At 36.0% G+C, this 27,981-nt stretch overlaps 1 protein-coding gene and 1 long non-coding RNA gene across 5 annotated transcripts in view; one reads left to right on the top strand and one right to left on the bottom strand.

The window, feature by feature from the left end:
* The first annotated feature begins 1,970 nt into the window (after positions 1-1,970).
* Positions 1,971-27,981, top strand: part of LOC143907451 (uncharacterized) — a 40,107-nt gene continuing 14,096 nt past the window's right edge. Inside the window, exons 1-4 of one of the 3 annotated variants that reach the window (XR_013259849.1) lie at positions 1,971-2,083; positions 2,188-2,298; positions 13,340-13,458; positions 24,202-24,621. This is a non-coding gene — a long non-coding RNA (uncharacterized LOC143907451). Of the gene's footprint in view, positions 2,084-2,187; positions 2,299-6,721; positions 6,741-13,339; positions 13,459-24,201; positions 27,126-27,981 lie in introns of those variants that run through there. The other 2 variants (XR_013259850.1, XR_013259851.1) reach the window with 2 other exon arrangements.
* LOC143907447 (uncharacterized) overlaps positions 27,306-27,981 on the bottom strand; it is a 95,690-nt gene continuing 95,014 nt past the window's right edge. The window contains exon 5 of one of the 2 annotated variants that reach the window (XM_077424259.1): positions 27,306-27,899. In XM_077424259.1, coding sequence (XP_077280385.1) covers positions 27,688-27,899 — 212 coding nt within the window. In that variant the 3' untranslated portion in view covers positions 27,306-27,687. The remainder of the gene's footprint in view (positions 27,900-27,981) is intronic. The other variant, XM_077424260.1, reaches the window with a different exon arrangement.

Genomic DNA, 27,981 nt, shown 5'->3' with positions numbered 1-27,981 from the left:
AAATTTTCTAAATAACTTTAATGCTTTGTTTTAAACTCGTGAAGAGTTCTAATTCATACATTGTTTGAAAATAGCCAACGATTAATTCGCGAGATAGTATAAAATTTTGTAATTTAAAAAGCTTTAGAAAATGTTATTGCTTTTAATATACACGACAAAAGCATTAGAAAAGCATTATAGGAATGTTAATAATATTTATGTTCGACCAGAATATGAAAGTTTTTTAAAAATGTTACTTAATTTAGAATACGCGCACAAAATTAAATTGTTTAAAGTTTTATATAACTGTGGTTCGCGAACTGTTGAAAAGCTTGCTATATAAAAATATCATTTTTGAATAATTACAATTTTTACATCTGAAAATTACTTTTTACAATAAAGCTAGAATTAAATTTGAAAATTTACTTTTTATTGCAATGCGTATAGGAAATATTAATATAACATAATTAGATTACGAGTGGAGTTTTATCTTCAGTTTATAATAATAAAAAAATTAAACCAAATACTTTATTAATTCGACAAACAATATAAAGAACAAAAAATTCATGACGTTTTGATGGTTTGGGTCCATTTCAAGTAAAAATCTAAATCGTCAAGTAGAGTCGTCGGTAATTGTTACTACAAGACATCTTTAAGATCATAAGGATGTTCCAATAAAGTCATAAACAAAAAAAAATTAAGTTAGCTTCTTTAGAATTGATGACATGTGGAAGAATATATTAGAATTTAAAAACTGTAATGGAGAAAAAATATTTCTACATTTAGAATCATCCCAATCAGCAAACAATATTTTTTAAATGTTTTTTAAATATTTTTTTTCAGTATTTATACATTGTTACAGTTTATTGTACAAATAATATTTATTTAATGTTTATTAAACGTTTATTTTACATTAATTATTAATTTAAAATAATGATTTTAAACAAATATTTATTTAACGTTTATTTAATATTTAGATCACATTAATTATTCGTTTGCAATAATATTTTTTACAAAAATTTATTTCACAATTATTCAACATTTATTTAATATTTATTTTACATTAATTATTCATTTAAAATAATAATTTCGAAAAAATATTTATCCAACGTTTATATAATATTTATGTCACATTAATTATTCGTTTGCAATAATAATTTAAAAAAACATTAATTTCACATTTATTTTACATTAATTATTTATTTAAAATAATGGCTTAAAAATAAAAATACCATTATTATATACGTCATAACATACGCTAATAAATTTTTACACGGTTATTATTTGTACGATTAATTGTGTAATTATTTGTGAGAAACTTTATATGCAAATTTCTTGCGAATGCTTGAGCGAGTTAGACGGAGTCTACAAATGAAATGCGCAAGTCTGATCAGAGTCGCAGGAACGGCGGTCGTAAGACAGAAATTGATCACAGTTGAACGCTTTTAACTGTTATATTAATTGGTCAATTTCTTTCTTACGACCGTTTCTACGACTCTGAGACTTGCATCAAACTATCAAACCGCTCAGTAGCAATCGAATGTGATTGGTTCTTACTTTTAGAACCAACAAATCAACGTAGTGTGTGTTGATAAGACAACTCAGCACTCTCAGCAGTAGTTCTGCTGAATGATTGTAGACCCCGCATTAATTACGGCTCCTATTATACTGTACACAGGACTCCACGATAACACAATAAAGTGACAAAGCGGTGACCAATCACCGTTTTCATTTTTCCGGAAATATTAGGCTGCTTTCGGAAACGTCACCCGAGTGCACACGAGTATAATATACTCTCTTCTCTTTCTAACTCACCTGAGTTAGAAGGAAAAGGAAGTATATATACTTGTCTGTACCCGGGTAATATTTTTGAAACAGCCTTAATAGCGTACATACGTCGGTTCGCGGCGCGCTTGATTGGTCGCTTGAGTTGCGACAACGTGCGACGTGCTTATATTCTGTGGACGTGACGTGTTTGCGCGTGTCGAGCTTCGAGCTCGAGCAGTCGCCGCAGTCGGTGACTTTATGGCGGAGCGTGCGGATGTGTATTGTTTATATAGATTGTGTAGCAACTTCGTTCTTCGTTCCCATTTGTTGTGTGCCGGTAGGTTTGTGATATAATAAAGTTCTAAAGTTCAAAAGTTTAATTGTCACATCATTATTGCCCTCCCGCAAAGACTTCCTATATAACTATTAAATTTCTTACAGCAACGTATATACCGTCGAATGCACATGGTGAGCGGAATCAAACGACGACTCGCCGACCCACGTTCCACGCCGACCGGTCGCGACCGTTCAGTACATATTTAGATAAGAAGAGTAAGTAATATTAATTTATTTTACATTCTAATGGTGCGTGTCCACCTGCGAGTAAGAACTCTCGAGAGCAAAAAGAGAGAAAGAGAGAGAGACTTTCGAGAGTCTCTCTCTCTCTCTCTCTCTCTCTCTCTCTCTCTCTCTCTCTTTTTGCTCTCGAGTTTTTACTCGCAGGTGGAGATGCACTATAATATACAAACATCCTGCCTTAAATGCTCTATAAATATTCTATTCGTCCTGAGATCTGTCCTCTTAAATATACTCTTAAATGTACATGTTGCCATGCTATCATTTACAGTTACACACACACACGCACGCACGCACGCACGCACGCGGCACGCACGTACGCACGCACGCGGCACGCACGTACGCACGCACGCGGCACGCACGTACGCACGCACGCGGCACGCACGCACGCACACACGCGACACACACACACACGCGCACACACACACACACACACACACACACACACACACACACACACACACACACACACACACACGCACGCACACACACACACACACACACACACACACACACACACACACACGCATGTTATACCTGTAAATCGCTCTTATTCTAGCAAATTGATACATATTTCATAAGTATCTATAGAGCATTTGCAGTAGGATGTAATTATATACATACATGTATATATATATATATATATATATATATATATATATATATATATATATATGGGGCATTCTACGCCAATTCGCAAGGGGTCAAACTTCGACCTTTTTATTTTTGATGGCCGTTCGTTTTTTAACAGGTCTTTACGAGTATTAGACCCCTGTTAAATCGTTTCTATAATAAATGTAGCGTTTCCGAAATAGAGCCTGCGCAAAATGAGGACTGTAAAATTTTCAATGAATTTTTTCGCTTATTAGACAACGTCTAAGAAAAAAATTCATTGAACATAAAATACGCTATTTAGATCATAGTTTAAAAAAAAAATTATCAAATTTTTATAATAATGATTTTAAACTAATAAAGTAAAAAAACACAAAAATTTGAATATCTCAAAAACCCCATTTTCTATTTTTTTGAAATTTATAGGGAATATTCTAGGGAGTATTAGAAGAATTTTAAGACTAGTTGAAAGTTGCGCAGAATTTTTGGGAATTTTTTATAAATTTTTTTGTGAAGCAGTAGTAATATTTGACTCACAAAAGTGTAGTTAAAAACGCGTTTCAGACAATTCTGAATCGATTTAGATATACTTTTTTACTAAAGCATGATGAAGATCTCGGCATAGCACACGACAATTGCGATGAATAGTGTGGGAAAGGCGAAAAAAATAGATTTATGAGGAAGTTTAATTCAATAAGTACATTTGTTTAAGAACATATTATTTATAATTTTATTATTTTGTGCTCAGTATAATCATTTGAAAATGAGTAATCTTTAACAATTAATTCATAATTTTTTGTATGACTTGGTATGACGCAGTGGACACGTTGAGTCTGAGGTATTCTTTTTGTTTTATCGTACCGATCTATCAAAAATTCGGCGGCAATTTTATAATTTTTTTTGTCCCAATACTTGACAGTGATGGATGGCAATGTGCCCGGTTCATTAGCCCAATTGAATAAATCCATCGGGTCTAAAATTTGTTGGTCGGTAGGACGTTGAAGACTTGCTCGCGCAGCTAAGCGTTTCAGCGTCCCACCGATTCCATCACATGGCCCTTTGCCATGAGCAGTGGCAAAGAAGTGCCATTCAGCGCGAACACCAAAGTCGACCTCGTGGTGGTAAATGTTCGAGAAATTTTAAAAATTTTTAAATTGCTGCGGTGCTCCGTCAGAAAAATAAATTATTTTCGAGACGCGTGGTACGAGAGACTTTATAAATTCGTTCACAAATCGCGAAAACGCCCAAACCGTGATGGCGTCGTGATGCAAACAATCTGAGATGATTGTAAGACTTTTGTGGCTCAGGATTCCATTGGATTTGTAATATAAAACTACAGGATAGACAGTCGCCTGATTATTGTTCTTATCCAAGTACAATAGACACAAAAAGGATGTTAAAACTTCTTTGATAATAGTGGTGTTTTGAATAGAATTAGTCCGAATGATTCTCTGACCACCATTCTAAAAATCTATCCCTTTCACCCCTGTTACTTAATTTTTTAAAGGAGTAAAACTACCCGCAAAAGTTTTTGCTGAATTTCTTGAAAAACGAATGGAGATACGAAAAAATGTTTCAAATAAAAGTTGTTTGTCTAGAAATTGTGCATAAAAAAGTTTTTTTTATTTTTTTCGTAAGACTCACTCTTTGGCCGAAAACTGTGCCTGAAAAAAGATAATTTTTAAAAATAAAGTGAATTTTCTCTTAAAGAACTATTATCACAAAAATAAGTGTCGATATATTTTAAAATATAATTGTAAAAAGATTTTAGTTATCTTAAGGATTGTGAACTGTGATTACACCGTGTACACAACTGTGTTTTACACTGCATGTATGTTTGAAATATCTTAATATAAATTATTTTTAAAGGAGCTAGAAATTGATAACTATTCCTTAAGACAAAATTTGCTTTATTTTTAAAAATTATCTTTCTTTAGGCGCGGTTTCCGGCCAAAGAGTGAGTCCTACGAAAAAAATTAAACAAACCTTTTTGTGCAGAATTCCTAGACAAACAACTTTCATTAGAAACATTTTTTCGTACTCTATCTGTTTTCCAGAAATTCAGCAAAAATTTCTTTTGGGGGTAGTTTTATCTCTTTAAAAAATTAAGTAATAAGGATATAGGGAATAGATTTTTAGTACGGTGGTTAGAGAATCATTCAGACTAATTCCATTCAAAATACCACTATTATCAAAGAATATTCAATAAGAATTATTCGCCAGTGATGAAATAATAATTTGGTATAGTTAAACGGCCTGACTGGCAAGTTTTATTAAGTATATCACAACGACGTTTCGACCACTAATTTGGGTTCTTTTCAAGTTATTTTAACAATGCTGGAATGCGAGAATGAAAGAATATATAAGAAATTTAAAAATAAACAACATTACGCGTTGAACGGATTTACGATAATATCGGTAAATAGGACTTACATGGATCATTGTGCGTCAATTATATAAAATTCGTGGCGGGTCGGAAAAATACGACGGCCTCATGTGAATGCCGAAAAACTAATGATACATTATCGCAAAATACAGTAAACATAGAAGGAGAACTTAAAGTGATACATTATCGCAAAATGCAGTAAACATAGAAGAAGAACTTAAAGTGAAGAAATTATTCGATCATAGACCAATGGTAGGTTTTCAGTGTCTTTCTGTGAGTTGATTGTCCTTTTATGTTTTTTAATAAATAGCATTTCAGAAATTTCACGTTTTTTTAAATTTTGTTCTTTGTGTAAGATTGTAACATCCTGCCATTTGAAATTATGGTCGCAATCTGTTCTATGCTTACTGACGACCGAATGTTGGTTGGGGGGTTTTTTGATGTCTGCGCGATGCTCTTTTATACGCGTTTCTAAATGTCGTTTCGTTTGTCCGATATAGCATGCATTGCAATCAGAACAGTCGAGTTTATAAACGACATCAGTGCATCTCATGATCTCCAATTTATCCTTCCCTTTCCTGATTAGTGTATCAATTTTTTTAGGGACCGTATACAAGGTGTTCAAACCGTAATTTTTGAACGTACGGCGTAATCCCTCACTAAAAGTTTTTACGTAGGGGATGGAAACATAATTTTTCAGATCAAGAGTAAATGCACTGTTCTCGTTGTTAGCGCTATCCTCATTATTCGATCGTTTGTTAATTTCTGAAATTCTTCTTTGAATGTGTTTGTTCACCAACAGGTCCGGAAAACAGTTATTAGACAATATGGTTTTCACTAACTTGATGTTCTCATCGTGAAACTGTTTATCCGACAATAGTATGGCCTGGTCAACCAAATTAATGACCGTGTTAATCTTGTATTTCAAAGGATGACTGGAGAAAAAATTAATATACCTGCCAGAGAACGTTGGTTTTCGATACCAGTTGGTGAACAAACAGTTGCCATGTCTAAAAACAGACGTGTTTAAAAAATTCAGGGTGTTGTTCTTCTCAAGTTCATACGTGAATTTGAGACGCGGATGATAGTTGTTAAACGTACGGACAACCTCATTAAGTTTCGAATGCGGAATGCACATAAAAATGTCATCGACATAACGGAGAAAAATCTCGATATGAAAATCAAAGGATTGAAGGCAGCAAGTCTCTAAATCGTCCATAACGATATCGGCTAAAATAGGCGAGAGGGGGGAACCCATTGGACTACCGAAGATCTGTTCGTAGAACTCATCGTCAAAAGAAAAACTAGTGGAGTTAAGAATCATTCTGATAGCGTGTAGAAATTGGTCCAGATTCATCCGGGTCTCTCCCGATATTGCATCCCATCTTTTTTCGATTCCAGTCAGAACAAGTTCTATGGGTATGTTCGTGAACAACGCAACGATATCGAGAGAGACCAGGACGTGGTCAGGGGGGATGCTGTGTTGCTTCATATTCTCCACGAACGACCAACTATCTTTAACATGGGAAGACGGCTTCACAACTGCTTTATTCAGAATGTTGTGCAGATATGAGGCAATATTATAAAGAGGGCTTCCAACGGCAGATACAATTATGCGTAACGGATAGCCCTCCTTGTGGATCTTCGGAAGTCCATAGCAACGGGGGAGGTTACCGTTTGTGCAGTTCAGATAATTGTAAGCCCTCGCGTCAATAATATCGTTGTTCTTCCATGATTTCACTAAACAGTTTAATTGCGAGGTGATTTTATTCAACGGGTTTCTGTTTAATTTTCTGTATGTAGACTGATCGTTAAGCTAGGCTTTCATTTGCATAATATAGTCTTGTCTATCCATGATGACAGTGGTTTGACCTTTGTCAGCATTCGTAACCAGAATGTCAGGGTTGTTAGTGAGATATTTTTTGCATAACGAAAACTGCGATAAGATGTATCTATCTACAGAATTAGATCTCTTGTTTGTTTTTATGAAATCATGGAGAGAATTTGAAACAAGACAGCGCACTTCGTTAACTTTGTCATCATCGATCATGTGCTTATTTTGTTCAAAGTTTTTGAGAACATCTAAGACAATTTTTGATCGGTCATTCCTATTGTATTGATTGACAGGTAGTCCGAACCTGCTACCAAGACTTAGCATCTTTAAAATATTTTCGGGGATCTGTCTGTTACTAATGTTAACGATCCATTTATTCGTGTCAATATTATGGAAAGTCTCAACTTGTTTGTTATGTTTAATTTTTAAGTTATTGAATTTTTTCATTAATTTGCATCTGGTCAAGTTGTTGAAGTGAGATATCTTGTTTCTGTTATATAAGAAAAAATCTTTTACTGTACATGCCGGTAGAGAAACGTATAACGCGTCTTCAATCCTTTGCCCCTCAGATCGTAAATAAGCAATCGTGTAGTTAATGTCCTTAATCTCTAGGTTCAAAAACAAACATTGGCAACGGTGTTTGTAATTGTCCAATGTTCGATTTAAACGCGTGTTGCGCAGTTTAATATTGTATCGAAAATTAGTCGTTGTGATATACTTAATAAAACTTGCCAGTCAGGCCGTTTAACTATACCAAATTATTATCAAAGAAGTTTCAACATCCTTTTTTTGCGTCTATTGTATTTGGATAATATTGGGAATTTGGCCACTTTGACTTCTTGTATCTCCAAAACTAGGCCTATGCTTAACTTTAATTTTTTTTATATTAATGTCCCATCATGTAGCATCGTTTGGCATACAATTTGATTCAAATTTCGAGGGCCAAAATAGGCTTAAAATTTTAGAGTCCGATTTTAGAGTCACTCTTTCCAGTTTTATCCCCATACATGGTAGAGCCAATCTGATGTCAGACAGGCGGTGTCCAGATTCTTATTATAAGAACTCTACGTGTGACCGGTTGACGAGTTCGTTCCCGCGTGCGTAAGTAGAGGGGGGGGAATGCTGAAGGACGCAGGCTCGAAATCGCAGCACTGCTGCCGAAACTGGCATTACTGCTGTTGTGTTGAGACACTACACTCGCTACGATGTATCGAACGAGCGAGCAAGCTGCAAGAAAATTATCAACAGTGTTATAACTAGACATCAGATTTTTTTATATGCAGATTGGTAGAAAAGAACAATTAATAACTAGGATTATGTTATTTATAATATCCAACATATTTCTACCTAACATATGTTGCAGTATGAATATGTTGAATATTATAAATAGCATAATTTTAGGTATTAATTACTCTTTTCCGCTAATCTGCATATAAAAAATCTGATATCTAGTTATAACACGTGAGAACAAGTTATATTTAAAAAATTCAATATTGTATTGTGTTATGTGCGTGACATAACAATGGGAAATCAAAGAAGGCTGTATATGTCGATCTAGATTTTTTCAAGAAACAATATGGTAAGTTATTCTACTTTTTTATAGCAAAGTGTATAGCATTTGTTAAATGTAGTAGTACATTATTAATGCGTATTGAAAATCACAGTATTTAAATTATTGGCTATAGTTAATAAAATGCCAGTATAAAAAACTGTTATTTAAAAAACATGTTGTATACAAAATTGTTTTAATATATATTTAATCAAAAATATAAAATAATTGTGCATTGCAACTTTAAATGGTGTTAATTTCGGCAAGAAGAATGTTTAGGTGACGCTGCCACGTGGCGCTGATAAATCTTGGAATATAATAAGACAATGAAAGTACATAATGTTTCTAATTTACATCTGAATATGGCACACATATGTATTGCACATTGCATGTTCATCATATTCACTTATTTTGGCCGTTGGCTTGGTCTAGCTGCGCTAAGTTTGTTCGCATTAAATAGATACTTATTTATTTCAATCAAATATAAATTTACAGATTGTATAGCTAATTTACGAGCAAATAACGAGCAAATAATGTATTAAATAGTAGATTAATAAACGTTTACGTTTCGATTTAATTAGTCTTTATTAGAATATGTTAGATCAAACTGATAAAATTACACTACAATTATTATAAAATTAAGCAAAAATGTAAAATTAGTCTTATAAATAAACAATTTAAATAATTTATAGAGATTAAACACGTATCGAAACAGTGGATGAGAACCAATGGCTGATGGTCAATCTTAAATATACATCAGGGTGTCATTTAATTCGCGCCCACAAAAATTGTGTCTTGAGCCATTTTCTTTCTATAATGCTTAATAAAGCAGTAATTATTCAGTAAAGTCAATTTACTCAGTGCCGTTCTTTAGCCGGGAAATCATCACGCTGCAGCTTGCGTTTAGGCTAGCGTTTTGCGTTTTTCGTCTATTGTAGAATAGACTTTAGTTGGCCTAGTGTAGGCGTCGTAGAGCGTGCTATTAGCACTATTTGCTTATTATATCCTTGTTTTATACTTGATGAGTGATAAAAAGACAGAATGATGCAATAGCGCTAATAGCCCGCTCCCCGAACGCAGCCGTAGTGTGCGCTCATGCATACTACCCAGGCGCACGGCTCACTGACATACGGCCGGCTAAAGTCTGTTCCACAATTGGCACAAAACGCTAGCCGCAACGTGAGCTACAGCGTGATTATTTTCCGGTCGTAAGGACTATGCAGCCACAAAACGCAGACTCGCAGAAAGACGGTTGATTTCATCTTCCGGCTTACGTTTTGTGTTTTGCGTCTATTGTCGAATAGGCTTAAAGAGCGGCACTGACAAAAGAACAATCCGAATTTTTCGATTTGAATGAACTTTTGTGATATAGAGTGCCTTAATACATGAATAACGGTATGCTTTATTCGAGCCCTGTCTCCCTTAAAAGTATAATTTTTAATCTCAAAGTAAAAAAAAAAACGTTTTTACTTTTTCACGTATAACTTTTAGGCTGCAGTCTACTTGACGCTACAAATGCTTTGGAGTGTTCTTCTTCTCTTTCTTTCTTTATTGATAGAAAAGAGAAGAGGAATGCTTCGAAGCGTTCATGCTTTGTAGCGTCAAGTGGACCGCAGCCTTAAACTATAAGAAGTAGAGAAAACTGTTTGGAATAAAAGTTTAATAGTAAGTCAAGGTCTACAAAGTGGTATAAACAAACTTGTAGACCATAACTTACTATTAAACATTTTTTCTAAACATCTATTTCTATCTCTTGTAATTTAAGGGTTATAATATAGAAAAAACCACTATGATGATTTCAAAAAATCAATTTTTTTGCATTTTTTTAATGTTTGAGGTCTTGAAAATATGTATCTGTAACGTTTTATTGAAATTTGCAATATAATAAAATTACAGCAGTTTTCTTGGAGTAGCCCAAGGTCCCTCGCATCCGGCCGAACGCTACCTGAAAATATTTGACGCTTCAAGTTTGCTTACTTGTAATCGACGACCCTCAGTTCCCTCGGCAGTCTCCTTGGACTTGCCTTTATTCTTATTCTGTCCATTGAGAGACGACCGTTACAGTCAGTCTTGCCAACTTTTATAGCATATACTTTAAACGCGTTTCTTTTTATATTTTTAACATTTTTTAAATTATGTGTGAAGTGTTAAGCGACATTTATTATTCAATTAATTATTCTTCTTATAGAAATATCATTTAACAATAAAAATATCATTTAAGTTGCAAAGCACAATTATATTATATTTTTGATTAGATATATTAAAACAATTTTGTACAACATATTTTTCAATATGCAACAGTTTTTCATACTAACGCATGCACTTAACGACTTTTTTATTTTTGCTTTATAAAAATACAATTTTTTAATGCTATTATTCTTTTTTTAGTATGTCAAACATTTTTAAGCAATATTCTCAGCAAATATATGTAGAATATTATAACTGCTATGTAATACAAGAACAGTACAAAATTACCTTTTTCATCGAAGGTAAAAAATAGGCGCCAAGTACACGCGCAATATTGTATATCCAAAAATTCAACCTAAGTGGTAGTATTAATCAAGGATCGATAAAAAATTTGCATTTTTTATTTTTTAATTATTCACGAAATTAGCAATAACAAATTCAATTTTTATTAAATTATTAAATTATTAAATAGTCACAAAAAGTTACTAATTATATAAAAAAAAAGTTAATAACTACTGATGAAAGTTAATAACTACTGATGAAAGTTAATAACTTAACTAAAATACATAGTGAAGACGATCTCGAAAGAGGATCTCGCGGGGTGCATAATAAAACAGGACATATCAAATTTTTTATTATTAAGGCGCTCAAGGCGGCGGATAAAAAGGGCTTAAAAGTAAAAGAAATATACCAATTTTTTTAACGGCATCCCTTTTATAAAGAATGCGACTTATTTCGGCTGAAAGGCAATATTAGATATTTGTTATCGACAGACGAAAAAACATTTGTGAAAGGACATAAAGGCCCAGAACAGGGCCATTATTGGGAACTTCAACAATGTGAGTGTATTCAAAATTATGAAGAAAAGTATATTTAAAACAATCTAATGTAAAAAATTGTGCAAATTAGAAATTTGCACTTAGCTTCCTCATTATAGAGGAAGTGATGTCTTAAGATGCTAAAGCGGCCCTCTGATTGGCTGATGACGCCTTAAGACTATATCTAAGACGATCTTGGATATAAGGCTCGACTATGAATACCGGCCTTAAAGAATTGTATATGAAGTAGAAATAGAAAAGACTGTGTGTGTGTGCGTGTATGCGTATGTGCGTCTCTGCGTGCGTGCGTGCGTGCGTGCGTGCGTGCGTGCGTGCGTGCGTGCGTGCGTGCGTGCGTGCGTGCGTGCGTGCGTGCGTGCGTGCGTGCGTGCGTGCGTGCGTGCGTGCGTGCGTGCGTGCGTGCGTGCGTGCGTGCGTGCGTGTGTGTGTGTGTGTGTGTGTGAATTTGTATCAATTCTATTTATCAAATTAACTCTGAACTCGGTTATAAATGCTTTTTAATTAACTTAATATAAATTATCTTAAGTGAAAATATTCTTAAATTTTTCATAAATACCTCGACTATCTACTATATATATTTTTTATTTTTACAAATCAGACAATTTGCAATCATTCAGTATACACAAAAAATCTTTTTTTAATTTTTTTGAAAAATATTTTTTGGTTAATCACGAATTTTTGAATTTTTGTCGAAGATAGATTGCAAAATGTTCGTTCCGGAAAAATATAACTACTGAACATTTTTATTAGATTATATAAAAATCCGGGGGAAGCAACGTGGCGTTGTGTGTGTTGGACGTGCTATTCGCGTGCTCTGGCTTACTCTGCCTTTTGTGTCTTTTGAGAAGCTTTCTGGAGGGGTGTGTGGGCGAGGCGTGAGGAGGCGACCTCGAGTTTCTCTTGCAAGAAAGGGCTGTGCTCGAGGCGGAGTTGCTTTCGTGGATTTGGGGAAACTTTCCGGCTATATTTATTGAGGTTAGGATAATCTCCGGATCATTATTGACATCATGGCAGAGCAATCTTGCTCGATGGATATCGATTCCGGATTAGTGCACCTCTCTGCTTCACAGAGTGCGACAGTGCTTTGGATTCTCCCTGCGGGCGGCCATATTGAGGAGCTTTCTGGATCAGCTGATGCTTCGTCGGCCTCTGTTGTGACTGAGTCACAACAGCCGGCTGAAGCGAAGAAACGTGGTCGACTTACGACGGCAGAGTCTTTTCGGAAACAGCGCTCTAGCTCTCTTGTGTCAACTCATGACCTGTTAACACGTAAACGTAAGGGGGAAGAAGAAGATGACTTGTATCATATGGCATTGAACAATTCGTTTGATGTATCTCACCCGCTTAAAAAGAGCAACACACAGGGACAGCCAGAATCAATGCAGGAGACTCTCTTGCCTGTTATTAATACGCTGAAGTGTGACACAGGCCAGGATATTCTTTCTGCAATTTAATCTATGCAGAGTGAGAATAAACTATTTGCTATCCAGCAAGCAAAATTATTTAGAGAGGAGGCTATTAAGAGAGACATCGAATGGAAAAGTTTCGTGCAAGGTTTTGAAGATAGGTTAAAAATTATTGAGGATAAAATATCTTCTCTCGCTGTGCAGGATACTACCCAGAACCTGGAGAGAAGAGTCTAGACTAGAGAGCAGCCCTACCACTGCGCCGGCCACTCGGTTGGTTACGTTGGACAGGAGGGTTGAAAATCTGGAGCGTTTATTAAGGGGTTAGTCTACTCGAGAGAGCCAAAAACAGGCGAATTTTCAAGAATTAATTTCAGACGAAGTATTGGTGATAAATGAATGTTTTTTTTTTATTTTCTTTGTTAAAGTTTCGAGAACATGTCCAAATTTTTATGCGTTTAAAAATTTTAAGATGACGATGAGGCACTCCTTCGCGCGCAACCATGTTTTTTAGAGGTGGTCAAACGGTGTACATGGTTTCTGGAATGTGGATGGTCTGAAACAAAAAAAAATATAGTCATAAACTATATTGTATTGTCTACGGAATGACGAAGCGTTTTTTCTCTCCTTGTTTTTGGCGTCAAGAAAAAAATTCCTGAATTTTTTGCTGCATTTTTGGACTCAAATTACGTGTTATTATTATTAATAATTATTGAACAAAATATTATAATGATAAAATCGTTCGTCATTCCGTAACTACTATTCCATAGAATATGTGTACCAAATTTGAAGTCGATTCATCGATTAGAACTCGAGATATCGTGTACACCGTTTTGAAAAACATAGTTTTGAGAAAAACGCGTTTAAAGTTTCGGCACTAGTTTTTTGAGTGAAAAGTTGCATTTTAAGCGTCTTACCGTTAATCAGCCATTCCTGCGTCATACAGTAAACCTTCCACCTCGTAAAAATTCTCTTCGAGAGCCGATTGTGCTATTCTTCTATTAATTCTTTCTTGTTTGGAGGTCTCGAACGACCGCTTGTCAGCAATCGCAATTCGCAGCTCATCCGCTTTATCGCACATTTCGACGGCATTTGGCCCAATTTGTAAGTTCAGGACGTCCATCATTTGTAGAATACTCTCGTACCCGTGATTAAAAATGCTTGCTGCAAAATACGATGCCACTTCCACGGTTTTCGCGCCACTAAACACTCGTTTCGGAGCAAAATGATGCAATACTGGCGTGCTGTCTGTTGAAAATACTTCTGACTGACTATAAAGTATTTTTAACAACATCTGTTGGTGTTGTTAGTGTATTAGAAAAATTCAAAATTGAATGGTAAATCGTTATGTTGTACCCGCCGAACAGGTAACGATTTGCAGCAGATAGGCGTTTCGGAGCACTCCGGAGCGCTTGGGTAGGAGCTCGAAATTTCAATGAAAACGAGTTCTGGCAGGTATAAGACCTTTTGTCCCTTATTCTAGAGGGTTCAAAGGATTTTTTAAGCCAATAAAAAAAAATCGATTTTTTGACCATTCTCGAGTAGACTAACCCCTTAAGGAGAAATAATATTGTTATTACCGGCCTTAAACCAGATGATCGAGCTTTGCCTGCGTACGTGTCCGATTTCTTGAATACCAAGTTTAATGTGAAAAACTGCATTGAAGATGCTTTTGGGCTGAATAAAAATCGTACAAAGATTCTCGTTAAACTGAAGGACACAACTGCCAAAAACGATATCATGAGCAATCGGAACCTTCTAGCGGGTAGTATGGTCTATATTGAACATGACGTCTCGAGAGAAGAAAGGAATATAAGTTATAACATTAGGAAAGCAGCTAGGGAATATAGAGAAAAAGGAAAATCTGTGAGCATTGGATTTGGAAAAATCACGGTCCATGAAAAAGTTTTTGTTTGGGACAGACATACTGGTAACTTGAAACCAGTGTCGAATAGGGACACAGAAATGATCGCAAATTTATGTGAAGATACAGGGAACCCGCAAGTAACTTCTCAACAGCTCCATAAATCACTGGAAACGACATTAGTTACACGGTTAATGCCCCTAGGGACGGATATTGTTTCAAAAAACTACTAAATCTAATCTTTTGAAATTCGCAAAAACTATCTAAATTTCTTGATAACTTTTTGCCTGAAACACTTGGAGACGTTATTTGTATTACGGAGACGCGCGCGTGGCGCACCTCTCAATTGCCTGCTCTACCGAGACATCTGGATGATTATCTTCCGATTTGGAGTGACGCCACAAAGGATAAAGCTCGTGGCAGAGCTAGCGGTGGTTTGCTGTCGCTGGTTAGACGGAGTTTGGAGCCCAGAATTCTGGATGTGTCGCACTGGTGGTCGTTCTTCAGGATCAGAGTCGAGTGTGGCTACGCGGTTGTAGGATCGGTATATTTAAGCCGGACTTAGACTTTATAGTCGCCATGGACTTACTTCAGTCGGTTTTGGACGAGTTACTTGTAACCTATGGCACCGATGTAACCGATGCCTTTATTATTGAAGGTGATTTTAACGCGAGGATATCTCCAAATAATATCATAGACGATGAAATTTTCGAAAACACGTATTTTTATCCTATTAGAGCTTCGCTGGATGGCTCGAAAAATGCTAGAGGCACTTTGTTGCAGGACTTTATGCAATCAAACGGGTTCGTACTTATTAACGGTAGAGCGATACAGGACCATCCAGCGCAGTTCACCTATGCGAGTTCAAGAGGTTGTAGTGTGGTTGACCTAGTATGGTGCAATATACCTAGTCTTCCGTTGATTCTGGATATGCGCGTCTATGATAATAATTTCTTTTTTGGTCACTTTCCGATTTTTTTGACTGTTTTTGGCGAGCAAAAGTATAAAGAGTTTTTTAGCCCTGTAAATGAAGGCGCTGTAGGTAAAAGATTAGTTTGGTCACATACCGAAAAAGATGCTTTTAGTTACAAATTGTTAAGGTCTGAAAAGGTGTCATGTGATTTTAAAAATTGTAATGTTGACATAAATAGTAACCTAATAAATGCGTTTATGGAGGCTGCAAATGACAGTGGTATGTTAAGAAATATCTCATATTAAGGGTGGAGCGCGTAAACCATGGAAGGATGAAGAGTACCGCCGCGCCGAAAAGGAGCTGAGACTCTTTCTAAAGGAAGCAAAAAGAGCAAACTTTGCGCTAGATTAAAATATTGAATATCACGCTTGCAAAAAGCATTTTAACTCGTTAATTCGTAAAAAAAAAGCATGATTATGAATGGACTATAATTGAAACTTTCTCTAGAGTTAGAAACTTGAGTCAATTCTGGAAAAAAATTAAACAGCTTTGCCGTAGAGTTTCTCATTCGCAGTCGGCTGCCCTCTCTGTTGAGATTTGGGAGCTGTTTTACAAAAATATATACCTGCAAAGAGTTCAAGTTAACAGCTCCTTTTTTGGCATTTTTGATCTTTTTTTGGATCGGGATTTTGAAATGAGTGAGATGCTTAGTGTAATTGGAAGTTCTAAATCCGGTAAGGCCCCTGGCCTTGACATGCTTCCAAATGAATGTTTTAAAGAATGCTCTGTAAATTGGAAATTGTATGTGCTTACTTTTTTTTAACAAAATACTTGCTACGGAAGAGATGCCGACTTCTTGGTCGGAGGTAGGATTGTACATGCTGCATAAAAAGGGTAGCAAGCAAGATCCAAACAATTATAGGGGCATAGCGCTCGTAAATTGTATTACTAAGATCTTTACGCAATTGTTGTGTAATCGCCTGGAGGCCTGGATTCGGGATAGGGATATTTTGCCGGAAGAGCAGTCGGGTTTTCGTAAGGGTAGATGTTGCGAGGATAACATCTTTGCTCTGCAATCTGCCATCCATCTGCAATTACGACTAAGAAATAGAAAAGTTTAAAACAACCTGTCTTTGAAGCGCGGATCTAGCTCGCGGCGGGCCTGGGTTCGAAGGAGGTGCGGAGAAGCAGACGGGTGGCGAGGTTAGCGAAATAAAGGCGGGTCTCGATTAACAGAAAATAGTAACGTTTATTCTTTAACAATGTACACTCGCGACATTTACAATGGGTCAATACGCATGTGAGGCTTTGGCTGGATTTGCTCGCGTGTGCCCGCACGGTTTCCGACGGTTGGGCGTGCGTGTGAGGCGTCGTTGGTTGGCCGCGGATGGCGCGGGAAAACCCGCGGTATGTGTGGGGCGGAGCCGACGCTTTTCGTTCGCCGCGTGGGCCGAATCGCGTAGTGGTAGGTATCGGTCCGGGTGGTGCCGGTTTCCCGGTCGGCGTGGCCCGGAGCGCGAAAAAATGGCGCAAAGCGCGGTGGCGATATGGATCGCGAAGCGTTGGGAACGCGGTTGAAGCGGGTCGCCGGCCGAGACACACTCGGCGAAGACAGAGAATGCCGGAGGCGCTCTACCTTCTTGTCCGGACAGGCTTCGGATGTTTTGGATAATAGAGAGAAGCTGGTCCTTTGCCGAGACACACTCGGCGAAGACAAAGAATGCCGGAGGCGCTCTACCTTCTTATTCGGACGGCTTCGGGTGATTCGGATAACTGCGAAAAGCTGGTCGTTAGCCGAGACGTACTCGGCGAAGACAGAGAATGCCAGGGGCGCTCTACCTTTTACGTTCGGACTGGCTTAGTGCAGGAATTCAGGATCGGTGTTGTCGGAAAGACGGATGATCGGGAATCGCGTTCTGTGCCAGCGACGCCGGGCTTATATACGCGTCGCGGCGTGGTGGGGGTAGCGACGGCGATCGCGAGCGCCGGGACGGTACGGCGGAACGATCGGTGGTTATACGGCGTCCCGACGCTGCGATCGCGTTCGGCGGTATTCGGCCGCCTTCGGCACCGCTCGGCGCGGTGAGGCGGTTGCCGCGTTAAGTCCGTTCGCGGACTTCCTAATATTACATGTTCAAACAATTAAAAATATGGGCACATCGTGCCCGGTCTTCACCCCGCGGGTGGTCGGCGGGGTGGCTTCGGCGAAGTGTTTGCGCCGAAACGATGCATGTTCGGGGGTGCATCGTTACAAGTTTACTGCCTCTTTATTGACTTTAAGAGAGCCTTTGACAATGTTGATCACTCTATCCTGTGGCAAAAATTGTACTCGCTTGGGGTCAGTGCTAAGTTTATTAGGCTATTGAGGAGACTGTATCAAGTGGCGGTGCTCCGTGTGAAGGTTTTTAATAAACTATCCAAACGCATAGAGATAACGAAAGGTGTACTGCAAGGAGAAATCCTAGCCCCCTGCTTTTTATAATCTTCTTATATGATATAGTCTTTTTTTTCGTGATAATGGTTTTAGGAGGGTAGACATAGATGCCTATAATGATCTCCTTATGTTGTTATACGCGGACGATTTGGTCATCCTTGCTTACTCGGAGGCGGACCTTCGTGCTAAGTTAAGATTATTGGAAAAATACTGCTCTATTAATGGTTTGATAGTCAATAAGGATAAATCAAAAATTGTTATTTTCAGAGCGAAGGGTAGATTGCCGGAGTACTCGAATGATTTTTGTTATAAAAATGAGGTTTTGGAAATTGTTAAATCATATACTTATTTGGGTGTTTCATTTTCGTCCTCATCCTTGGGCCGCTTACCCAGTCAGTATGTAGTTGATAAGACGAGACTGGCGACGGGAGCGACTCTGGCCACGCTGGCCAGCCTCGGGGCGGACTCATGGGAGGGAATTAATAAGTTTTTTAATTAAATGATTTCTCACGTGACGTTATATACAGCTTATATATGGGGCCTACGTTATTTGGATTTTTTGGATACAGCTCAAAGTAACTTTTACAAGAGGCTTCTGCAGCTGCCGCAATGTACAGCAAATGCCACTTTGAGGCTGGAATTGGGCTTGGTTTGAGTTGCTCACAAGGTTCTTAAACAAGCGATAAGTTGGGTGATCAGAATCCTAGGGATGGGGGATGAAAGACTGCCAAAAATATGTCTGCGAAGATTGTTGACTCTATCTGCGATTAATGATAATTTAGAGTTTAACTGGATAAGTCAATTAAGATTTATACTGAAGGAGATAGATCAGGATAGGCATCTCTTGAGTATGTCGGCGGACCACTGGATTGATGCAAAGGAGCAAATTCTATCAGACTATCAAGGGTTTTTAAAATTGAAAGATTTAAACCAGTATTGGTCCTCTAAAAGTCAAGGGGTCCCTATTGTTCGCTCCATGCAAGATTCTTTGAATAACTTTTACCAGCCGCGTTGTCCTTTTCACTTAGTGAGATGTAGAGCGCAGCTGCGGCTTGGAAATGATTATTTATGTAGAATCACAATAAACAAGATTTTGTATTGTTTGCATCCAAAAGAACTTTGTTTGCTATGTGATCAGCAGGAAAATGAAACTTTATCTCACTTTTTGATCCGTTGTCCAATGTATAAGCATGTCAGAGATGCCCATCTTGCTCAACATATGCACTAGTATATCAGATGATGCCGCAGTTGTTAAACTGTTGTCATCTACCGAACTCTCACATGCGAGGATCATTTTTGGTTTTGTCTTTGAAGCATTTAAATTGAGAGCAAGTTTTTTAAATTAATAGTTTTTAGTATTGCAGGTTGACTGCAAATTATATCCTTTTTTTATTAGTCCTGGCACTTTGAAATTTTAGCACGTTATTACACACGATTGAATGTATTTAAAGAAAAAAACTAGCTTAATTGAGCATGGCACTTCTGAGATAATTAATTTTTTATTCGTTTTTTATGAAAAAAGTACCAAAAATTAATATAGTAAAAAATAAAAATCTTAAACCATCTTAAAGTACAAGAAAAATCCAACATTTTTTACGTATATATTTTTTACATAAAAGAACTTTTGAGTTAAAAATTTCCAAAAATATCAATTCTTGAAAAAAACTCAAAATTTAACTGTTGATATCTACTGAAATAACGTCCATAAAATTCTGAAAAAAATTGAGAAGAAACCTATCATTTAGTACAACTAGACATCACAGACGCGCGCTTTGCGCGCGCTATTTAGCTTTAATATTACACACAACTGTCAAAATATGCCATGACAGCCGCTCACGAAGTTAGCGCAGCAACAGAATCAATCAGCATCGCGGAAAAGAGCCAACAAAGCACGTCGAGACTTTCGAGAAGCTTTCGAGAGATGCGAGTATCGATTTAACATGCCTTTTTTTAGAAAGGATAACATACTGCACACAACAAAAGAAATCGGTGAATGCAAGTGAAAAAAAAAGTTGAGATTTTCCAATTTTATTTGATATACCCCTGTTTGCACAAGCTCGCGCACAAGCCTGATCTCAAGAATCAGATGAGGAAGGAACAAATGAAAAGAATCCGTTTACTGAAAGAGAGATTGCGTTTTGTGATTTATATGTAATTCAAATCAAAAGTTTAAAGTGGGCAGAACTATACAAAGAATACCAACATTTGTTGCATAGGAGAAGGGAAACTGCCCTAAAACCTTCCCAGTATTCGTGAACAAAATTATACATCGGTAATATAAGTACAATAAATGTCTCAAATGCATAAAAAATACAAATAAATGGTTATTATAGAACAGTCCTTTCTTTAAATATGTATCATAATATACTTTGAGGTTTTACTGAGGTATTTCTTTATCATATAAAATCTTCATTGTAAGAAGAATTGTCATAGTATGTTCTCGTATAATTTCTCTTGACGTAGTCAAGCTTAGAATTAGTTGTTCTTCTCTAAAGAAAGGATCGTTTAAAACATAAACATAAATCAATTAATACAAGAATATCACTTCAGATAGAATTTATATAATTTGGGAAATAATGCATCAATCTTTTATTTTAAATAACGAATTACTATCATCAGTCTATTCAGTGATGTTATTTGTAATGTCAATACTGATTGAGTATTACCAAATAAGTGTTTAAATCTCGGCAAAACATTATACTATAGCATGAGCGATTACTACAACATAAGCTATATACATGACATGAGCAACAACAGAAACATAAGCGATAAGTTTCTCACTGAATTTACTAGACTAAATCTTGTACTAGGCAGTCTTTGATTGACACATTAATTCACCACAGCATGAACGTAATACTAGATAACTAATAATTTGCAAGATATTTATTAGAAGATTATAAAGTAATTGAATAAGAACTTATATAACGACGCACGGAAACGGTTATTCGATAGTTTTATTACAATGCCAGGAACGATCTATATATTTTGCAAAGAACGCATTCTCATTTAGTACGTAATACAAGTAAGTGTAACGAATGTCCGCAAATTAAAGTAATAGACGATAAAGAATATGACAGAATCAATTACAATGAAACAATCGTATGAAAGAAAGAAATAAAAGTTTTCCTTGTAACTGAAATGGTTGCAACCGAAGGATTAATTATTTAATATACTTTAGACTGAGCTCAGTGTTACAATCAGACTCGAAATTAACTTTTTAATCTCTTTTCAAAAGACGAGGAAGTCTTCCTTTCGCTTGCTCTCGTGATCTCTGCGAATTGTCAGCTCAAAGGGTAACCTTGAGAGGATAGATTATCTTTCTCGTAACGGTAGACGAATGTCTAACGTTCCCACTCTCGTAACGGTAGACGAATGTCTAACGTTCCCACTCTCGTAACGGTAGACGAATATCTAACGTTCCCACTCTCGTAACGGTAGACGAATGTCTAACGTTCCCACTCTCGTAACGGTAGACGAATGTCTAACGTTCCCACTCTTGTAACGGTAGACGAATGTCTAACGTTCCCACTAAAGTATATTTAAACAAGTTACCTTTTGTTTTATGATAACATCACGTAAGAAGTTCACACACGAGTATATATCGAAAATACCAAGCCAAAACCTCGTTTATCCAGGACTTCGAAAGGGCGTTTTATCTCATGGCGAAAAGGTTCTCTCGAACGTTCCAGAAAATGGCTGCCTTCCTCGAACCTTCCACGTGCCGGCATGGCTCGCCAGGATGTATCTCGCTGGCTTTCTCTCGGTGACGATTGTTGTTGTCCTTTTCCGATCCGTATATGTTTCACAATTATCTTATTTATTGCACACGGTTAGGCCGATCTCAAATACTTTACGACTTAACTGCTAAAAGATGATGCAATTATGCGACTTGAATCTATGTATCACGCACGATGTATCACGCACGATGTCTGTGAGACGAATGCTCGCTCGCCCGGGCCCCGGGCTGCGCGTCCCTCTTAACATGCTCACGCAAGCGCGCGGGAAGCCCGCGCTTGGCCGTTCTCGAACGGTCGGGCCCTATTTCGCGCGCACACAAACATTCGCGCGTTCCGACCTACCGCAAGATGAACGCCATAGGTGGCTGCACCAACACAATCTCTCTCTCTCTCTTTATACGTTGATTTCAAACAACCCCAGATTTTATTTGGAATACCCTATATATACATATATTAAGGTAGCAATTTTTTTGGTTCAAAAATATGATTTTAAGTTTTACCCATAAATGTGTTCTACGAACTCTCAAATGACGACTCTTGAAAAGCAGGCGCTGTAACTTAATATTTAGAGGTCGCTCAAAGCCTCTAAACATTAAATTTTTTTCAAAAAGTTGTAAAAAACTGCATTTTTTACTCATTTTTTCTGCTAAATATTTTTTAGTTACCTTATTAAAGTACCTAGCCATCAAGTTTGAGGTACAACACATGAAACAAAAACGTAAATATAAGTAATTAATGCAATCTTTGGCATAAAATCATCTAGCAAATATAAAATGATTTAATAAATTAAACCATTTTTTAACAATTTTTGTACAATATAAAATTCATTAAAACAATCACCTAGTGTAAACTATATGAAATCTGATAAATGCGATGCACGAAAACTTTCTGCGGGAAACGTAGACTTAATTTAAATGATATATTGATAATATAATTTATTTTCCAAAATAATAAAAGGATATATATATATATATATATATATATATATATATATATATATAACATATAACATATATATAACATATATATATATATATATATATATATATATATATATATACAGGGTGTATCATTTTAAGTGATTCAGCTGAATATCTCTTAAGGACGTTCTCTCGTCCTTACACTAGAGAAAATCGATTTTCTTAGGATTTTCTTGAAACTGTGAATATACGTTAATTTAGGTGTGCTTTATGCGTGGTATAAATTTCAGTACCTCTTCCGGTATAAAAAATCAAGATACTGAGCCTCAAGGTTTCAACTTTTACTAATGAAAAGATTTTCCAGGCCAAACGGTAAGAGATACGAGGTTGGCCAAGAGGACCAAAGTTGCTCTTCTCGTTGAGTTCTATAAGAAAAAATGCCAAAATTAAAAAAAATTAAATTTGAAAAATTTTTTTTTAAACTTTGAGGCTCATCAGTATCTTTATTTTTTATACCGGAAAAGGTACTGAAATTTATACCACGCATAAAGCACACCTAAATTAACGTATATTCACAGTTTCAAGAAAATCCTAAGAAAATCGATTTTCTCTAGTATAAGGACGAGAGAACGTCCTTAAAGTAAAAGAGATTGGAAAAATTGTTTCAGACAAAAGTTGTTTGGTTCGAAGGGGGACATAAGATGGTGTCATTGGTTTGACCATGAATGGTCGTTTAAAGCTCACGTGAACGACACCTTTAATTTTTTAAATGGAAACCCATATTTTCCAATGCATATTCTTGTAGCTAATCTCGAGAGCTTTTCAAAACACTATAATAAAATATTTTTTCGTTAAGAACTTTTGGAATTATGAGGTTTGAAAGTTCTAGTATTTTGACATAAAATACAAAGTATCTTGTAAAACATTAATTTTTCGGTAATGTTACTTCAAAACTTTTATGCACAGAATAATGAGACGAATCAATTGATATAAAAAAAGACATAGTTGCTTTTAAGAAAAAGTATGCAGATGCGTGTTGCAAATTACATATTTTTTATACAATATATTTTATTTTTTATTACAATATATATATATTGTAAATGTATTATGGAAATTGTGGATTCTTAGATGTATGATACGTATGCGCTATGCGCTACTATTGTCTATCTCGCTCTTATAGAACATCCTTCGATTGCAGCAATCTTAGCGGTCTCAAGCTGAACAACTTTCGACTTCGTCAAGCGAACCATCCCCACCATACGAGTTGAGAGACCTGTATATGTAAGATTGTGGCCGAGACGCACTTTACGGAGGTAGATAACGGAGTCTCTATTCCAGCGGAGGAATGAATTCGGATCGAGCCAGCCACCGAGAAGTACTCGATGGAGGCAGAGAACGGATCCTCTACCCCGGCGGTAAGCTTGTTTGTATGGATCGATCGAAAACGATGAATCCGCCGAGACGCACTCGACGGAGACAGAGAAGTAAGATTTTTCTACTCCGGCTGATAGCTGTAGAGATGACTTGGGAATCAGTCGTGTTCGTCGAGACGTACTCGACGGAGATAGAGAAGCAAGAGTCTCTACCCCGGCTGATAGCTGATGGGCTCAGGATTCTGGTAATGTCAGCGAAGAGAATTGGTGTGATTGGTAGCTAGATTACGGCGGAATCTTATAATTATTAAAAATCCGCGGGCTTATATATACCCCGTGGATCGGTGGCGCGGGTAGCGGTAGAACGATGCCGGCGCACGCGAGCGCCGGGTTTAAACGATGTGGTCCGGAGATTCCCGACGCCGCGATCGCGCTTTGGCGGTGTTCGTGCGACGTCGGCTTCGTTCGGGTTTTCGAGCCGGTGCCGCGGATCGCAAGTCCGTTAGGACTTTCCTAACAATGTTTCTTTAACGTTTAAAAAGAAGGTGGGCATACCGTGCCCGTTCCTCGTCCGGCAGATGGTCGGCCGGACGGCATCGCGATCGGCTTGTTGTTCCGCCGGAACGATGCGTATTTTCGGGGCGCATCGTTACAGGTAAATGTATAGTATATAACGGCATTCTCTTTGATTCCTTTAAAATTTTCAAGTTTTATGTATTTTATAAAAAAAATTCTCAGAAAGAAAATTATCACCTATTTGTTTATAATTAATATTTAAAATATCACGATGTCAGTAAGTAAAGAAATAGTAATTTATGGATGTATATTTCACTTCTTACTATTAGATCATATGTTATTTACAACTTCATTCAATTATATATTTTAAAATTATAATTTTTGTTAAAGCAAAGAATAGTAGAAAGCATAAATACAGAGTATTCTTTACTTTTTTAACTAAAACTACATATTGTCTGTTTTAATCGTGATCCTTTAAATTTTTATCCTAAAACATGTTTTCGAATAAAGGGCCACGTATTCGCATTACCAATTACATATCTTGAATTATTAATTTGTTCTATTGAATATAATATATCAATCACAGAGACTATGTTGAAGTTGCAAAAAGCATAATATAATCTAATTGAAGTAAGAAGCAAAATGTATATCCATAAATTATCGTTTCAATTATCATTTCCTTACTTACTGACATCATGCTATTTTAAGTATTAATTATAGAAACAAACGAAACATGAGCGACAATTTTTATTCTCGGAATCTTTTTTACTACACAAAATAGGTATACAAAATTTGAAAATTTCAAAGAAGTCGGTGAGAGAGCCATTATACTACATATTTACTAACATTTATTTTGTTGTTATTGCTAATTTCGTGAATAATTAATATTTCCAGACTCTAAGGTATAAAACCAACGTCTATTATAATAACGGACTCAATTCAACTAATATTTTGGGCATTACTTGCCTACAATACGGATTGCGCTACAGATCACTTTCTCGTTTTCTTTAACTTTTACAAGACAGCATATATATGTATGTATGTATGTATGTACGTACATGTGCAATTTTGGATATACCTTCCTTCTTAAAGATCTCCTCGGCGTTAGCTCCCTGCGGTCAATGTATAATTGTTGATCACTATCACATTATTTGACATCTGTCACGACTGTCACTATTCATTTCTAGCCATTATAATAGTATCTATAAAACCAAAGACTTAAAGAAAATTACAAAATTTTAAAATAAAATCGCAAACCAGTGTGTTCGTCCAGATGTTCCACATATTCTTTTGGTGTTTCATCAAGGTACTGAACATCTTCATAAGTTAAGAATTCTTCAGCAGCATCGTGGTTCTGAGCCGAATTTTGAGAATCTTTGGCATAAGAATTATTTGATAGCATGGAACATGTAGAATCTTCAGTGTCTTTGCATGGTGACTCAACGTTATCAATTGTCTTCCGTCGTTTTACATATTCGTGTAAAAATGTCAAATTTTTCATTAATGGCCATTCTTTCTGATCCGATGCTTCTGATCCTGATCGTATTAATTTGCATTGTTCTTTTGAAAACGATTCCGCAAGGCAATCCAGCAATCTCTACATTCAGAACCTAAATAACAATTATAATTATTTAATACTGTATTCCATCAAATATATCTGTATTTATATAATTTTATATGTGACATATATTTAGCGCACTTCAACTAATTTAAAATGACAAAAAAATATGTTGAAAAGGCTCAATTAATTAAAATTTAAAAAGAGATAGTGATAGCGATAGCGAAAGCTATACCTTTGTAGGCAACTTTGTCGCTGTCGCTATCGCTATCTCTTTTTAAATTTTAATTAATTGAGCCTTTTCGCAATGCTCTGAATGTCAACGTGAAGAAATTCAAGCAAGCGCGGGTAAACGGTGCACCCTGTGCCCTTTACCCATAAAACTGCTGGGCTGCTGCCCAATCCTTGGCGTGCGCAGAGTAACGGATGCAGCCAGTAGTACTGAACAGGGTAGCTGTTAATAATGTTACTGCATGGATAGTTTATTTTGCGATTATATCTGAAAATAAGCAATATTTCGTATTACCCTGTAACCAAAGATATTTTTTAAGATAAAAGTTTATATACATACACTCTCTGTCTTATATTCACCTATATGTATAACTGTTATAATAATATAAAAAAAAGTTTGTCACCTTTATAAATTGTTATTTAATATATCAAATAGAGAATTAAAAAAAACATTCATTAGTTTATTACATATATATATTACATGTATGTAATATATCAAATAGAGAATTAGAAAAAATATTTATTAGTTTATTACATATATATATTACATATATGTAATATATATATATATATATAATAAACTAATAAATGTTTTTTTAAAGGTGACGAACTTTCTTTTATATTATTATAACAGTTATACATATAGGTGAATATAAGACAGAGTATATGTATATAAACTTTTATCTTAAAAAATATCTTTGGTTACATGGTAATACGAAATATTGCTTATTTTCATATATAATCGCAAAATAAACTATATCCATGCAATAACATTATTATTATTATATTATTTATACTTAATGTAGACATGCTTTAATATAGATATATGCTGAAAACTTATAGATATCTTAAAAAGTTATATATTTCTTACATACTCATTATATTTATATTTAATGTAGATACGTCTTAATAGAGATATACTAAAAACTTATAAACATCTTAAAAACTTTAAATGTGCTTCACTACAACAGATGTCGTTATGCTGTACTGTATTACTCTGCGTGTTCTATTCAGTACTGTGCTCCGGGGTCTCTGTGTTTGTATTATTTCCGTTATTATTCCAATAATCACGGTTGTTCCGATTATTTTCGACTGCCTGTTGCCTATTTCGGTTTCGACTCCTGTACCTTTCTTGACATGTTCTTAGAGCCTCCTTCATGTGTTTTTGAAAGTCTAACCGACAAGGTGATTGAAAATGGGCATTATCGCATGCAGCTTCTGAAAGTTAGTTTTTTCAATGAATAATAACACATGTATAAATAATTAGTGCAATACTATAATATGTGTATAAAAGAGAAAA

The sequence above is a fragment of the Temnothorax americanus genome, unplaced genomic scaffold (assembly GCF_048541705.1).
Source record: "Temnothorax americanus isolate GAGA-0224 unplaced genomic scaffold, ASM4854170v1 Scaffold80, whole genome shotgun sequence".
In the NCBI taxonomy this organism is placed as follows: Eukaryota; Metazoa; Arthropoda; class Insecta; order Hymenoptera; family Formicidae; genus Temnothorax; species Temnothorax americanus.
This window is presented reverse-complemented; position numbering and strand designations above follow the sequence as displayed.